The 16,385-nt window shown below is 35.8% G+C and overlaps 1 protein-coding gene across 4 annotated transcripts in view; it reads right to left on the bottom strand.

The window, feature by feature from the left end:
- LOC128987718 (afadin-like) overlaps positions 1-16,385 on the bottom strand; it is a 253,441-nt gene that overhangs the window by 14,375 nt on the left and 222,681 nt on the right. For all 4 annotated transcript variants that reach the window (XR_008490271.1, XR_008490272.1, XR_008490273.1 and 1 more), the window contains 6 exons: positions 16,237-16,346; positions 15,730-15,868; positions 15,199-15,327; positions 1,767-1,832; positions 1,153-1,226; positions 28-146 (listed from right to left, as the gene is read on the bottom strand). Coding sequence is in view for 1 of the 4 variants with exons in the window: in XM_054408712.1 (XP_054264687.1) it covers positions 28-146; positions 1,153-1,226; positions 1,767-1,832; positions 15,199-15,327; positions 15,730-15,868; positions 16,237-16,346 (637 nt within the window). In the remaining 3 variants the exon portion in view is untranslated. The remainder of the gene's footprint in view (positions 1-27; positions 147-1,152; positions 1,227-1,766; positions 1,833-15,198; positions 15,328-15,729; positions 15,869-16,236; positions 16,347-16,385) is intronic.

Here is a 16,385-nt window from a genome sequence, read left to right as displayed (position 1 = left end):
GATTGGTTGAAGTTGGTGACAGTTTACCTCGTGTCATGACGGGCGATGGTTGTGACAGCAGTGTTGCCAACCCGTGATAGATGGCTCCCTGTTTTGCCACCTCCAGTGTTACCACCGGCCCCGTCCTCACCAGGTACTCTGCGGCCCTGCAGACAAAACACATCAGGTTTAAGACACAAAAAATTTAAAATTTAACTAATTAATACAGGTATTTCTGGATAAAAGCGCTGCTGGTTTACACATTTTTTGCTCAAACGTGACTTATAATTTTCTTTTAAGCTGATCATTGTTTGGTTAAATAAAGGCAAACTTGGATCTCTTCAGTATGCAGGGAGCGGCAACGCATATGAGACTCAATCCAAATTTTGTATTTGTACCTAGGAATAGGCTGCATAAAACAGACTCTACTCTACAGTATTTATAAACTCGTTAAAATTTTATAACAAAATTCTGAAAAGGTTCAAAGCCTCCATTTTGGAAGTAAGATTATGTATTTTTTCATGAGAACAATGTTTATACACAATGTTAATGAATTTATGGGTCAACCTGTACTGTGGCTGATTTTGATTTGTAACTTTGTATAAACCATAAACTAAGTCTTTTCTCTAAAATGAAGTAATAGCTGGTGAGCCAAAATTAATATTTTTTCTGGAAAATGAAGTTTCTATGAGTTCTGATATGAAGAATTTTGTTTTGTTTTAGGATTTTTATTTACTATAAGCATGGTCATGAATCTACTTTAGTTAAATCTTATCTTCTCAACTACTTTACTTATGTTTACCTACTGTGTTAGCCTTTTTAAGGGAAAATCCCCTAAAATCTGAAGCCCTATAATACTATTTTAATTCAAGTTTTGGTTAGTATTAGTCTAGTTTAATCTTTGTACAGCATATTAGTTGTGTATTTAGTTGTTAAATCGTGTCACATAACACTTTTAGATTGATTTACATTACCAGTTTGCCAGTTTTGCTTTCAATGGTGGTTAGCAGGAACACATCTACCACGTATAACAAGATATATCTTAGCTCTGTTAATTAAGAGTCTTTTTTAAATTGAGTTTCACAAAATTAGGCTATGCTGAACATTTTTTTTCTCATCATAAAATTGTACAAATAAAAAAATGTTGCATAGCATTTTAAAGTTACAACTTACTTCTCCTGAGTGATGCCAACCAAACTTTGACCATCAACTTTCAGCAACTGATCACCTGCTTGCAGTCTTCCATCCTTCAAGAAAGAAAATAAACATCATTAAATAAATATGATAAAAATATAATAGAGACATAAAAATATAAATTAAAAGCCTAAACATATTTTATCCAAACAGTTAAAGACAAGCCTTTGTTTAACTGAATAAAAGGAAAAACATTAACTTTCATTTATAACTTTTAACTTAATAATTAAAGAAATCTTATATAAAAAAAATACTGTACCTAGAACTTTATGTAGAAAATTTGAACTTATTTAGACTATTCGATTTTTCAAACTTATTCTTGGTCATCCATTATCATGTAATTGGATATTTTAGTTGGCCCACAAAAGCAGAATTACAACTGAACAGAGGAACAAGAAAATATTTTCCAAGCGAGTCACCACAGTTCCTGGTCCAAAATTCTTAACCAATTGAAAACACTGATTTGTAATCAATAAACTTTACGAAGTTCACAGTTATCCATAGTTGTTGATTGTTCGAGACTTCATCATTTTCAACAAATTCATTGAGAATACATATTATATAAGTTAAATAAAATCAATGCTAACACTCACAGCGTCAGCTGCTCCTCCTTTCACAACAGATTTTATGTAAATTCCCAATCTATCTTGGCCAGCTCCCTGTAACAAAAAGGCAAATAATTAAATAAATATGTCTCATCCGAATACAGCAAAATGTGATAAACTTTAACAACAGGTCAATATACTTCCTTGAAAGATTATTACCAACATTTGTTATCACTCCTCCGACAATGAACTTTGAACAAAGAAAAGGTAACTCTTTATTATACTAGTCGGATATCAAGTTAACTAAAAAGTTAACAGTTAGGCCAACTAAGAAAATATAAGGGTGGGATTATTAGCAGTGACAATTTTTACACCATTGCCTATGTTATGTACTATGAAAACTGAACATTTATGGTTAAATAATTGGGAACCTTGCAGAGTGGATTGAAACGGTACTACTGTACTACTTTGTTAAAGATTTTTGATGTCTGCAATAACCTTGCAAAATATTTTAAAAGTATGTGAAATGACGTGTACTCTGATGTGAAAAATGTAAACAAAACATAAACAAAGCAGAACAATAGTAGCAGTGTTGCAGTGACCAGTCTAGTTGACCAGAGTTAAGTAACTGGCCACCACACCCACACCAGGTCTTGACCACTGACCTACAACCACAATGTGAATATGTTCAATACCATGTGTATGGCTTTAAACTACTCAACACTGCTTTACTGGATCATTTAATTAATTGAGCTGCATTGTAACATAACTTTTGTATAAAATTGCACACAATACTTTTTAAGTTACAAATGTCTAACTAGTTTACTAAGGTACTTCACCTTAAAATTATGAAAAATAATTAAATATTTATATTTTATTTACCCCATTCCTACAAATAATAATTATTATTTGTTAAAGTGGGATAAATAGAATTAAAATATTTATCACTACTTATCAACATTATAAGAATTACCTTTATAAAAGTTATATATTGATGAATCATCGCAAATGTGATTTAACAGTAAAAAGTCTAGAAGCACCAATGTAGGTTAAAACTGCCCACCTGTATTGTTTCGACTTTTTAAAACCCAAAATATAAAAAAATGACGCCAGGAGATCAGGACATGGCCCTTTAATTTTACGTACAATAAAATTGATAGTATACCATGAATATTGTATACCGTTTGATGGTCTACCATGAATATTTTATACCGTTCGATAGTCTACCATGAATATTTTATACAGTTTGGATAGTCTACCATGAATATTTTATACCGTTCGATAGTCTACCATGAATATTTTATACCATTTGATAGTCTACCATGGATGTTTATACCATGCCATTAATTGCACAATGGCTCTCACACCATAGTATATTTAGCTCAATGACACAACTATATTTTTGAATAATTGGGCTTCAAACTAAATGATCCTACATAATTAATCAGTGACAAAGCTTAAATCATCTCACTCCATTCTACACTCATGTTGAATTAATAATAAAAAATAAAATAAATATGCATCTGTGGAAAAAATAAATGGATGATGCTATAACTAAAAATAAATTTGAATATATACATAAATAATTTATTTATATAAAATACTATGGTGCAATACTCATTGCATTGCCCAGTTTAGGCCTGGGCCTACCAATGGATGATAGATATCCCCAACAACAATGACCTAACCTTCCCCCCCCCCCCCCGGGGAATTCCTGTGGTGACCCACTCCCCTATCAAGGTTAGGGTTACTTTCGAACCGCTTCCCGGTAACGTGCCGCCTGCCCGCCTACACAACTTTCGCTCGATCTGGCGGTAAAGAACCAATCAGACGTTATCTACGTGACAGCTGGTGATAAGATTGTCACAATGACGGACGTGGTGATAACGATCTCGGTGACCTTCCGTGTAGTGTCACAGTGTGGGAGGCGTGGACACTGGACAGGGAAATGTAGGGAAAGTTCTCACTGTTACAGAGACAAATTCCCCGATCACTAGATCACGACCCGGTAACTCTCGAGTTATGAAATCAGAACGGATCAAGGAAATGATAAATTGAGAGTTGGAGAAATAACTTGACTGAATTACGGGTAAAGGCGGACTACTTGCACTTCGAGTTGGGTCAGATGTAAAGTGTCAACGGATTAGTTCAGGGTAAAATCATATTACATACAATGTTTAGGTCCAATCTTGATAAGATAGTAAAACATTTGGACTATCTCGTTATTTGCGTTAATATATCCTTGGAATAATTATGGTTTAGTTTACAAGTCCGCGATTGTGTATCGCTGCTCAACTTTTATATCACACAATGAAACTTGTGAGCTGTTGCACAGCGGATATGTCAGTAAATATACTAAAAGAGTTCCAAATGAGTCTCATTTGACCAGCGAGGATTTCGTAAAAATACCCTGTTAATAAAATTATCACAAATACACGAAACGAACAACGATATTTACTGAACCGGGAGTGAGTAAAGTTTACTAGCTACTAACTGTGTCCAACCAAAGCTAAAATAATATACTTCTACAACATTCTCTCAAAGATTACTCGGTAATTTAACTGTTTCTGTAAGTCTTATAACTTTCCAATGCGTTCCAAAACTACGGGATAAGCTTACCTTTCGATTCAGGGATCATTTTTCTTTTGCATGAAGGCGACATTTTCCCAAGTACCATATGTTTAGTCTGTGACATTGATCAAGTTTTAGAAACAAACGCGTAAAAGGTCTTGAACAACAATTTTGAGTAGAATACTCTGGAGCTATTCCATAGTGTCGACATTTTAAAACTTAAACGTCGCTACAAAATCGTAAAAAAGTTCAATGACACGACGTAGAAAAAAAACAAAAACGTTAAATTATAACAATTATGCACGTACATGATGCGTTATAACGTAGTGTAGAGGATTCTACTAGTTTCTGAACGTCCCTTGGTACACCCCACACCGCGGTAATCACAGAGATCAGCCGGATTGGCCTACCTTACCGTTTTAGGTGTGTCCAGCGAGGTTAGGTTTTAACGGGAGCACGAGCACCAAGATACCATCTCCGGAACACTTCCAACAATGGAACCGTTCCTCTACGCTCCACAACACGCTACCACTGTATATAGAACGGTTATAGATGGGCGGAGGTGAATGAGGTCGTCTAGTAAAATACTAGAGAAGGTTTCACGATGCCTAACCTCTGTTGGCACGGTCACCATATTGATAACATTAATCAAAATCGTTCGAGATCCACCCAAAGCTCAAACTCGAACATTTTTACGAAAACAATATGCTATTCATATTATACTATGCGTATAGGGAGAAAGTAAAAAAAATGTATGCACATAATAACGCTTTATGACATATGACACCATATTAGCTGATAGTCTATAATATGAACTAATACAATATTCGGGGTAAAACTTGGTCATATTACTGATAAAATGATTGCATGAGATCTAGGAGGACCTCCTAGCATGAGATTGAGTTTCGGCTCGTGTTGAAGGACATAGTTCTTTTACGGCAAATATAACGATATTTCAGTCAAGTGTGACCTTTGAAAGTATCACTTCTAGTGTTTCAGAATCTAACGCCAACTTTCCCACAAGACCTATTGTGGTATACCAAGCAAAAAATATAGACGTGAATACAACTCCATGCGTGTTGTACCCACTTCTCTTGTTCTAAATGTTAAAACGTAGGGAGAACGAGCTGATATAGTGGTTAGAGCGCGGGACTTCCAGAGGTCCCGGGTTCAAATCCCACCAAATCACCAATGGATTTTATCCAAGTGATAATGCCGCAACCCCTACTAGGTCTAGCCTGAAGCAATGTGAAAAACAATTCCGGGCTCGTACCAAGCGTCCTAAGACAAAAAATTGGTAAATCGAAGCTACCGCTACCACCTTCAACCACGCAGTCAGTTATACATATGGCCAATTATAAGGACCAAGGACCGTTGTCTGAAGGGGAAGGCAACAACAGGTGTAGTGATGCACGGCGAGGGAGGTAAGTTTCCCAGCCAAGTCACGCGCCACCGCCCCAACACACTTCCCACGCACACACGCGTGAAAAACACACAACGAGCGAACAAGCGTGGCTGACTCATCGTGGTGCCGTGCATTTCTCTAGCAAGACACTATATAACATTGGCAAAACTGTACGAGTAGCGAAATAGAAGTTGGAAGTTGTGATGGCCGAGGTTGCTAGAGATATGTCGATAGCCGCTCGCTTCAAATCTGAAGGTGGCTTGTTCAATTCCAAGGGAGATCAATTCTGAGCCCATTATCTCAACTTTTGTAAGTCGAATTTTAATTAATGGTGCTACCAAACAAAAAGTGGACGTTCACTCTTACTTCATACTCAGAGAAAAGTCCCGTAAAAACACAAGATAGTTTTTAAGTAATAAACAACATTTGATATTATATGTTTATTGTTTGATCAAGAAATACTAACTTGTTTCTGGAGTAAAAAAAAAAAACAATGAATCGTTGACATTCCTAGACTAAATAAATCAACGATAGCTCGGCAAGATCATAATCACAGCATAATGACACTAGTCCACTGGACTCTAGATTGGTTTTGAATTATGTCAGTATAGTCATGATAATAATGGAATCTTAATTGGCGTAATTGTTCACTGAAACAATAGACTGATAACCGCGTGGGTTTGTTGTGTTCAAATAATTTAGGATGTATTCCTATGTATGTCATTATAGGATGTATGTAATTATAGGATGTATGTAATTATTTATATTTATCAAGTAATAGAACTGAGACCCATTCATATTTAGTTCTCTCAAATTTTAAGAAGAGAATTTAGAAGACGATTCCGTCTTGGTCTTAGTAAGAAATTCACCCACAAATATTATAATAGGACTCTTCAGGGACCTGCCTATGGGCCTTCTTTTTCGTTTAAAAGTTGCGCCCTGAAAAGGGACAAGGCCCAGCGAGGTATTCGTTCCTTCAAGGGGGTTTTCAAAGACAACGAAAATCACTATTTGCCAAACCGGACGCTAACAATTGTGTACATTTTTTACTATCATTATGGGGACTGTACGGAACAATTCGGAGTCAAAAGTTAAGCTTTCACTTTTGGGGGTTTGGTGTGGATATTTTGTACGCTATTTTGCACCGTACTAAGGAACCAAACACCTGCGGTGACGACGGGGAAACGCCAACAGTTGTACGATGGTACGACTGTTTCCGGTTTGTCGAGGACCGGAAGTAGCTAAACACCGCTCTCCTCACAGTCTAATTGCCACAATAATAATGTCTTCCTCCCGACTTGAACAAACAAAGGGAAACAGCAGATAAAAGGTATAGGAGAGTTTATTATGAGTGAATAGTAGGTATGTAATATGTGTTATTAAATTAATGCATGTGCAACAAAATAAACTGCAATGCAAAACAACAAATCAAATGCTACAGAATTCTTTAGAAATAGAAAATTCACGCTTCCTCCGAACCTGACTCAATCGTCAACCCATTTTTTTCTAAATTCCTTGTTATAAAGTAATTTAGTTGTTCAAAACTCTCAAGAAAAATTCAATTTGTTCAACAATTAGTTGTTCAATCCCCTTTTATGAATACAAACTCTCATGGCGTACAATATACACTGAATCAGTGTCGCCATTTCCTATCATACTCCTTGCCAAAGTAAAGATAATTTGATTTTATATCAGTCAATCAAATTACCAGTTCAATCGATTCAAAAACACACTGATAAAACAACAAACCCCATTGAATTGGAGACGGACTGAAATAGACATAGCATCCGTATGAAGCAGCTGTAGCCAGTTTTTTATTCACGAAATCATAGATCTTTCGTGAGTGATTTTTTAAGAAGTGAAATGAAATGTCTCTTTGGTGCTGCAAAATATTCATACCGAATTAAAATGATTATTGGTGGTTGATAGACCGTGGATAGACTCGTTAAAGATGCCGTAGTTAACAAAAAATATTCCTTTTTTGGTTAAAAAATCTTATTTTACGTCCGTCAAAGGGTATAATGGAAGAAGTTCACTATTGAATCTAAAATTTGCAGCTTTAACATAGGTATGAACTGAATGCTTACTCACACGGGCTGCAAATACAAGTTAAATTTCAACTTTGATGCTGGTGCTTGGCAGGTAAGTGATTGCCCAAAATAATCCACTGCTATTTCACACTTGACATAGGTAGCTGCATAGAGTATAAATAGAAATACCAAGAGCCAAAAAGTAGTAAAAACGCAATTTGCATAAGCGATAGAAACGCGCGACCACACTAATGTTATTTTACGACCATCACAATCAAAAACATAAAAACAATATCTCTCCCTCACTTCGTGGTAAAGATAATCCAACGACGATAGCGCACGAAAAGTGAACGGAACGTTTACAGAAGCTAACAACCGACAAATGGGAAACTGAAACCCACACGTTCACTTATGCATAATGCAAGTGTAAAATCGCAACCAGGAAAGCCTCGCAATATAGTTGTGAAACTCGAGTAATGTAGAAAGCAACAGTGCGAGATTAACACCAACACGGCGGAATATCTTGCACGCTTTCATCACAAAACGCGTTGTCACTTCCGCGAGGTGGGATGGTAGAGGTTGCGGTTGCGACGTTATCACTTCGATGAAATCCATTATGGATTGGCAGGATTTGAACCCCGGACCTCCGAGACCGAAGCCTCGCACTCTGATCGTTTCTATATAAACCATCACATTGTATAACAAACAATAATCCTGATGTCATATTGCAAGTCAATAATACCAAGACCAGTCAGTCGTTGGTGCCAAATTGTTTGAGCATAAAAACCTGTTTTATTTAACCGTTTATGAAAAAAAAATCGATCGTGGAAGATTAAACATTTTTTTAAACAAAAATGTCAGTTGAAAAATGACTAACATAACATAAAGTTAATATTTTACGGTTCCAAAGCTAGTCTAACTACAATAGAATGTTTTGCAAAGTATCCGTGACGGAAAGTTGATAGAAAAAAGGACAAAAACCCACATAAAATAAAACTCCACATAGTATGTTATAGAGTATTAATGTCCCATGAATATTTATAAGGTCATTAAACGAAATTAAGAGAGGGAAGTTACTATAATTAATTACGATTTTCAAATAATGGTTATCATTGATTCTGAGTAGTTCTTAAAACATGCACGCGCACTAATTACAATTTTGTCTTTTCATTTACAACCTACCATTATCATACCCACAAAAAATGCTAAAAGAATAAGATTAATAAATAATGTACAGAACTGCACTTCAATAAATCATGACATGGCCATATATTTTAAAGTACTACATTGTCAAAATTGGTATTAATTAATAAATCATGACATACCCATATATATTTTACTCAATTTTACTACTACCTACTACTATATACTATAAGTACTACAATGTCAACTAATTGTCAAAATGTATTTTAATTTTAACGAACCTTATGGGGCGGCGGCCGGGCCGTGTGATAACCTCGGGAAGGCCCTTTCCGTGGTTCATTGTTGTAAAAGTGCCTAGCATGGTAAGTTCTGCAAGCCTCCACCTCCGGCGGCACACGTTTGTCTACGTATATCATCCTCTCGCGCACAACGACTGACGAGTGACGACTGACGACATACGGCACGCGCAACAATGCACAACAATGGGGAGAGATCGGGAGTCTTCGGCCATCTTCGGGGTCCTTCGTGAGTGGGCGGGGCCACAACGGTAGCAGTCGATGGTTGACACACTGACGGGGTTAAAGTTCACAAAACCGGTCCACATTGCAGCTGATACTCCATATGGGTTTGACACGACCGTGAACTTTGCTTGCACAAAGACAAAACGTAATTTTGGTCGTGAGCTAGACAGAGGGTAATTTGAAGGAGACGCTTTTTTGTCGAGGTGAGGGAATGAGTAGTTGAAAATGTAAATGTTTTCTAAACATTATAAAAAAAACCCCCAAAACTGACTACCTTTTGACCTAAATTCTTTAAGAGGAAAGCTATGAAATGTTAACAGCTATAAAACCAAACGTCATTTTTTATTTGTAGGGCCAGGGATCCCCGTCTATCCTAGTAAACAATAAGTCCTTTTCATTTAGTATTTTTATGGTTTTAGAAGAACCGCGTTTTACAACACTTAACTTAAGTAGGGTAGGGATGTGTGGATTCTCGGACCACAGATTCTTATCTTAGACATTGATATCGTTATCGAGAACCAATCGTCAAAAATCGATACTGATACCTGACTCGTCTGCCAAGATAGCGCGATGATTAAATTATCGCTATTGACGCGATCGCGCAATTATGACGTTTCTGTGACCGCTGAAATCGACGATGTGTCTACACGGCCGCGGGAGATGTTCGTGATTTAGCCGCGATCGCGCAAGACGACACTGATGTTTCTGTGGCCACGGAAATCGATGATGTGCCGCGGAAGATTCTAATGATTTTGCCGCGATCGCGGAAGACGATGATGACGTTTCTGCCAATTCGGGAGTCGATGATGCCTACACGCGGGCGATGATCTCGATATTACCTCGAGTTTGGCTTGACTGAAAATATCAGACTGGCTCTAGTTTTCATAACATTTTATTTTTTGTTTTGTTAGATCTTCAAATACTTAGATATGGTTGTTATTTGGATATGGCAGTTATTTAATGTGGGTAGAAGAGTTTAAACCTAGGGGGTTAAGGGTTAAACTTAAATTGGTTAGTTGGATTTTTTCATTGCAGCATTAATTTTTCCTTTACATGAAAATCATCCCAAAAAACTTTATGGAAGAACATAAAGACAGGAGTTAGTGAAGTACAGTATAACCAATACATTCAGAAAATTTTGTAAAACTCAAAATGGCATCGGTATTGGTATTGAGAATCGATAAATTTTGTGATCGTCACATGACCACTTCTCAGTGTTCCACAGCTTTGATCAATAAGTTAAACTAATGCAAGCCAACACGTCCTTAGTACAGGTTGACATAACAAACAAAATACATTTGTAACAATATTACAATATTAAGGGGTTTTCTTTACATTTTCTTTTCCTGTTGGATAATTAACCCTGCGGTCTGATTGGAAGACATGCAAATTATAGTCGTGATTTCAAATATCTTTTAGAGTTATTCAAGAAAAATGTGCTTTTTAAAGCAATGGGGGTTGTAGTGTTTTTTTTTTTTTTTTTTTTTTAGTTAAAAAGACTATATATAACATACTAAATTCTAGCCAAAACTGCTCAGGAAGAAAACCATAATTAAAAATTTAAACTTTATAAAATGAGGAAAATTGCCTAGTGATACCATAGATAGACCTACAAACCAAGTTTCATAAAAATCAAACTACAGTTGTGGCATATTCAGCGCTGTACACATCCACACACGCACAGACATCACCTTGTAAACCACTTTTTTTAATTCTGTGGGACCGAAAACCCAAAACTCTAACTACAAAAAGTGGACAAAGCAACATTTTTTCCATATGCTGTGTAGTGTATAGGGGGAGAAAGTAAAAAAATGTTTAAAATGAATTGTTTCTTTTTAGGATGTTTACGTAGTGACCATAAAATTAGAAAGCAATCTTGTAAGCTATCTACCAAGACAGTTTTTGCATAAACTTTAAAACGAACCTCCAAAATGTATTTATGAAAACTTTTGAGTGTTTCAGAGCAGTATATCCCACAACACTGGGGAAAGTGCTCACTACTTTCTTCCTCTTAATTAATCTTCTGTCACGAGCTAGCTCATCTGGAATCTGCTTTCTTTGAGTGTTTTGTGCTTAATGATTCATTTAAGTGTTAGTGAGTGCTATCTCCATTTTAATAACTATTCATGCAAGAACAAAAAATTAAGTATCACAACAAACTGTGGGTAAACTAAAATTAAGTGTGGCACGGTTTTCAAAAAAAGTTCAAAAATATAATATTTCATATTGATGATAAAAATAATAATCTTTGTACATTTTTAAAACAAGTATTTTTGGTCAATTTGTTTACTCTACTTAAAAATTAATACAAGGCAAATAAAAAAATCTTTTAGAGAATAAAAGAGGTGGCCCAAAAGCCATTTGTAGAATTTAGTTTTAAAAGTATTTTCAGGGTATTTGTGTTTATTATATGTAATAAGCTTGGTGAATATTTTAAATGAAATTACATTATATAATTATGACTTTTTAGAGTTTTAGATTATCTAAAAAAATCTATGGTAGCAAAGGGTTTATTCCTAGTAATATAAACATGAGTGAAAATTAAAAAATTAAACTATTTAACATTGCAAAAATAAAATAAATATAGTTATTAAGTTGATATTTCTACGGATAAATGAGCATGTTTGTTCTACAAATGAAGGTTTTGAGTTTTAACCTACATTACCAATCAGGTAATCAGGTAACCTATCAAAACAATCAGGTTATGTTTATAAACAAACAGTAAATGTTCTTCGGGAATAGTTAACTAGTCATTGGGTGCCACAGGGTGTCGAAAACTCTCGTACAATACACAGGTTAAACTGATGCATGTTCCCAGAATGCACCTATTGTTTTTGAACTTAGCATTTATTCACTATCTCCAAAGCCACAGTAAAAACTTCTAAAAATGGTTCCATAATTTTGAAAATATTTAAAATTAGGGTTAAGGTAGTGCTAATTTTTTTACTAAATTAGCTCCAATTTATATTATTATAATATCTTTTTATAGAACAAAAAAAATCTTTTTTCAGTTGTAGTATTTATTGGATAGCATATAAAAATATTACGTAATATTCCAAGAAAAATTAGTATAAAGTAACTAAATAAGTTTAAGTAAGTACATACATAACTTTGACTACGGTGCACAAACCTTACTACCACAGACCTATGAAACACAAGACCTATGAATGACACTGACTTCTGCCCGGTGATTGGCTTAACAAGGGCACGACCCACACAATTACTCAACTGATGAAGCGGCTTTCATACAAGTTTTACACATTTTTAGAAACACGTTTGAATTACCGACATTTGAACCTTTCAAGAAAAAAGTGCACAGAATAGAGCTACTTTAAGGTTAGTTTATACTTTGTAGACTTATTATTGACTTTGGATACATCACGCTACCATATCAGTTATTAAAACGTAATGAACAGTTTTATGATAAAAAATCCAACAAGAAACAGTTTTTTATATTTCAAGTTTTACCTAGTGTAATGTATATTTTTAACACTTAGCCTGGTAAAACCGAGTAACACACCCCTTTGAAGCTGTTATTTAGCGGGAAGGGGCAACATCTTCCGATGCATAAAAATGCATCGGGGTATGCATAAAAATGAGGTATTATACCTCATTATAAATATCTGCCGTGGGTATTCTAAGGAAACATTGTTTTGTTTGTCCGGCAAGAACAGATGTATGAATGTCGTACAATAATGCTTTCTTTTACTCATAAAATCTAAAAGTGCTGATCTTTTATTTATCTTTCTTCTCAATTCAAACAATTCTGCAAATTTGTTTAGAGGTTAAGTATTTTTATAATATAAAAACAAATCATTTTCCATCTTGTTTCATTCTAAACAATGATTTAATAAAAAAAGAATCCAATTGTTCTATGTAGCAGCTAAGATATTATAACTGCAACACATTTGTGAGATTATAGAATACTAGTGAACATGTTGCTTGAATTCGAGTAATTGCAAAGTATTACAGGCGTTAATTCAAAACGAATATCAGTCATAATTTCCGATGTGTTAATAGAGTCAACTCAAAGATAATGTAATCAACCACTCCACTCCAGTTATCGCAACTGAAAACGAACTCACTCTGAAGACAAACGCTCTTATGTATATCATGTGTTAACTATGAACAGCTGATTTAGTATGCAATTTATTAATACAAATGATTTGTCTGTTAGCGTAGCGAACGAGCTCCAACCTAAAGGTGAGTGAGCGTAGCGAACAAACTTCAACCAGGACGTGATTGAGCCATGCGAACGAGATCATCTTGAAAATTAAGAAGTTAAACGCGGCAAAGCCCGCGGGTTACAGCTAGTTATATATAAGGATGGATAACACTTGAAAATTCATTTTAGACATAGTCCTTTGGAGATAATGGTCTTTGTATGCAAAAACTAGCAAGTAGCAAGTTTTGCTTTTTATGGACTTGTTTGGATAATTTTTGTATTTTTTAAAACTAAATATTAAGTAATGTTACCTTATTTAGAATTTGAAAAAGAAGTTGAATTTTACAACAAATTAACTAGTTTTAGAAATTATAAATTTTGTTTATTGATGGATGTATTTCCTGAACAAACAAAACAAAGTGTTATAACAATGCTATTGAAGGTTTGTAAAGAAACATTTAGGAATTTGAAAAGGTATATGGTTGACTCTTAATAATCCAACACTCCCGGGATCCGGAGGTTATGGATTGTAAGAAATTGATAACAAAGGAAAACTGAATCTTTAATCTAAGAAAAATAGAACTTTGAAGCATTATTATGCATTCTTTGACCAGTGGGAGTTCTAGGACCTCGTCAAGAGGGGCTACGGTGATCATGAGGGGGGGGGGTTAGGGGGTTCTCCTATTTGCTATTTTATAAGCCTTTAGAGAATAAAGCAGAAGATTACGATGGCTGGGACATTTATATAGAAGAGCTGATAACAGTATGATTAAGAAGGTATGGATGGGGCAACCAGAAAGACGACGGCCGCTGGGACGGCCCAGATTAAGATGGAATCGGAATGACCAAGTGAGGCAGGACCTCAGAAGGTTAGGAGCAAGTTTGGAGGCAGCAGAAGACAGGCAGCTAGCAGTGGAGGAGCATTGTTGGCGAGGCCAAAAATCACTTGGGATTTGTGTGGCCACAGGAGTAAGTAAGTAAGTAAAAGCCTTTAGAGACTTTTTAAAGCTATTTTTAAGGTTTAGAACTATGTCAAAAACCTGTGTTTATTGTTTAGATTATTAGCTCACTTGTACATCTAATCTCGTTTGCCTGAATCATAATTATATAACCTATATTATAATTCAATTAGGACTAGCTATATATAGCTTTACAGCCTGTGACATGTGAGTTGGCAATCACTACTATCCACAGTCACTGGGGGGTTGTATCAACTGTCCCCGTGACCCATGTGAAGGCGCTCAAGAACACAAAAACACACACGGATATTTTTGTATTCCGGTCTTTTACTTACCTCCATCTTCCACATCCCCCCTAAACTGCCCGTAGGCCAAAGTGCCAGCTTACGTGACAAAAGCTGTACTATTACAAGTTAAATTGTTATAAAAATTCAGGTACTAATTTACAGATAGTCAAACAAAGCATATTATTTCACTTATTAAAAAGAATAATTACTACACAATATCGAGAGTCAACTGTACGGTATAGGGAAAACAGTAAATTGTTCCATAGCGCCCACGGCTGCTGCAAAGTCGAGAAAAAGTTGTCCAAATGACTTGCTCCAACAGGACGAGTAAATCCAGTTATAAGTAGTACATGTCTAAGAGCATTCAACATGCCAAACCACAAATAGATAAAGTCTTACCTTGGCCGCCACAATGCTCAGTCCCATCCCATTGTTGGACTTGTGCAGTTTGATCAGTTGGATCTCTGGCTGCTGTTGTGTGGGGATAAAACCTCCGGAACGGTTGCTCATTGCACTGGAGCTGCGGACCTGCAACCAAAATCACACCTTGGTTACATTCATCATAGTAAAATTTTATAAAAATTTAATGGCTTGAAAAATGACCAAAGATCAAATTTACTAAAGTTACATGTATTCAAGCAAAGAATCCTTATTAAACTTGGAATAAAATACAATGAGAGGAGGATAGAAATGCAAAAAATTGAAATTAATAAGTAATGGACTTATTTGCAACGGATAAGTAAATTTCTGAATAATTTTCACAACTCTTTTGTCCTGATAGGGAGAAAGTTGAACAACAAAACTGAATGGCTATGATAAACTTTACAAAACCATCATAGTTTGTTGCTGTAGCAAAAAAACCAAGAACATTACTGTATGCTTATGATATGCTACCTTTACTGAAGTTGTCATTGGGTCAAGGATACATACCATAGGGTTGGCAGGTCCCATGTAGACAGTCCAGAGTCCATTGGAGGAAGGCTGTACAATGAGTCTACACAGTCCCATGTGTTGCAGCGGACCTACAAACTCAGCTAGACCTGCAGGTATACCTCGGACAACCTCACAGCTGTAACAATAATTATAGCTAAGTAATGTGACCCCACACAATTTAGGAATCTAACATGTATTGTAATTCCTAATTGTTTGTAATGATTTTAAATAAAAAATATACAGCGGCAAATGTTCTAAATGTTAAAAAGCTCACACTTTTTGATTTTACAATACCCAAAGTGTTGCCTATGATAAGATGTAGCTTCCTCAGTGGTAAAGCTGAGACTGATGCCTCAACATAGCATGGGCAAAGCATTTTGTATTGTAGATAGTGTAAATATCTGTATGACACAGCTATCAACGGAAGATCAAGAATGTAGTGATGACAATGGTCTCTTGAGCCAATGAGCTAAGGTACATATGTGCTCAAGGATGCACTCTCACCTGTATCCATCCTCAGGCAGCAGGAAAGGCAAGGCCAGTTCAGGATCTTCTTCTAGCTTCACCTCTCGGCCATCAGAGCGGGCCAGCTCATCAGCCAGGTTCTCGGCAGCCTGTGACAATCAAGCACACGAGTCAGACTTGAGTGGGCA

This window comes from Macrosteles quadrilineatus, unplaced genomic scaffold, assembly GCF_028750875.1.
Source record: "Macrosteles quadrilineatus isolate MER2022 unplaced genomic scaffold, UCM_ALF_1.0 Scaffold_2__2_contigs__length_208266976, whole genome shotgun sequence".
NCBI lineage: Eukaryota > Metazoa > Arthropoda > Insecta > Hemiptera > Cicadellidae > Macrosteles > Macrosteles quadrilineatus.
Note: the sequence above shows the minus strand (reverse complement) of the source record. Positions and strands in the feature narration are given on the sequence as shown.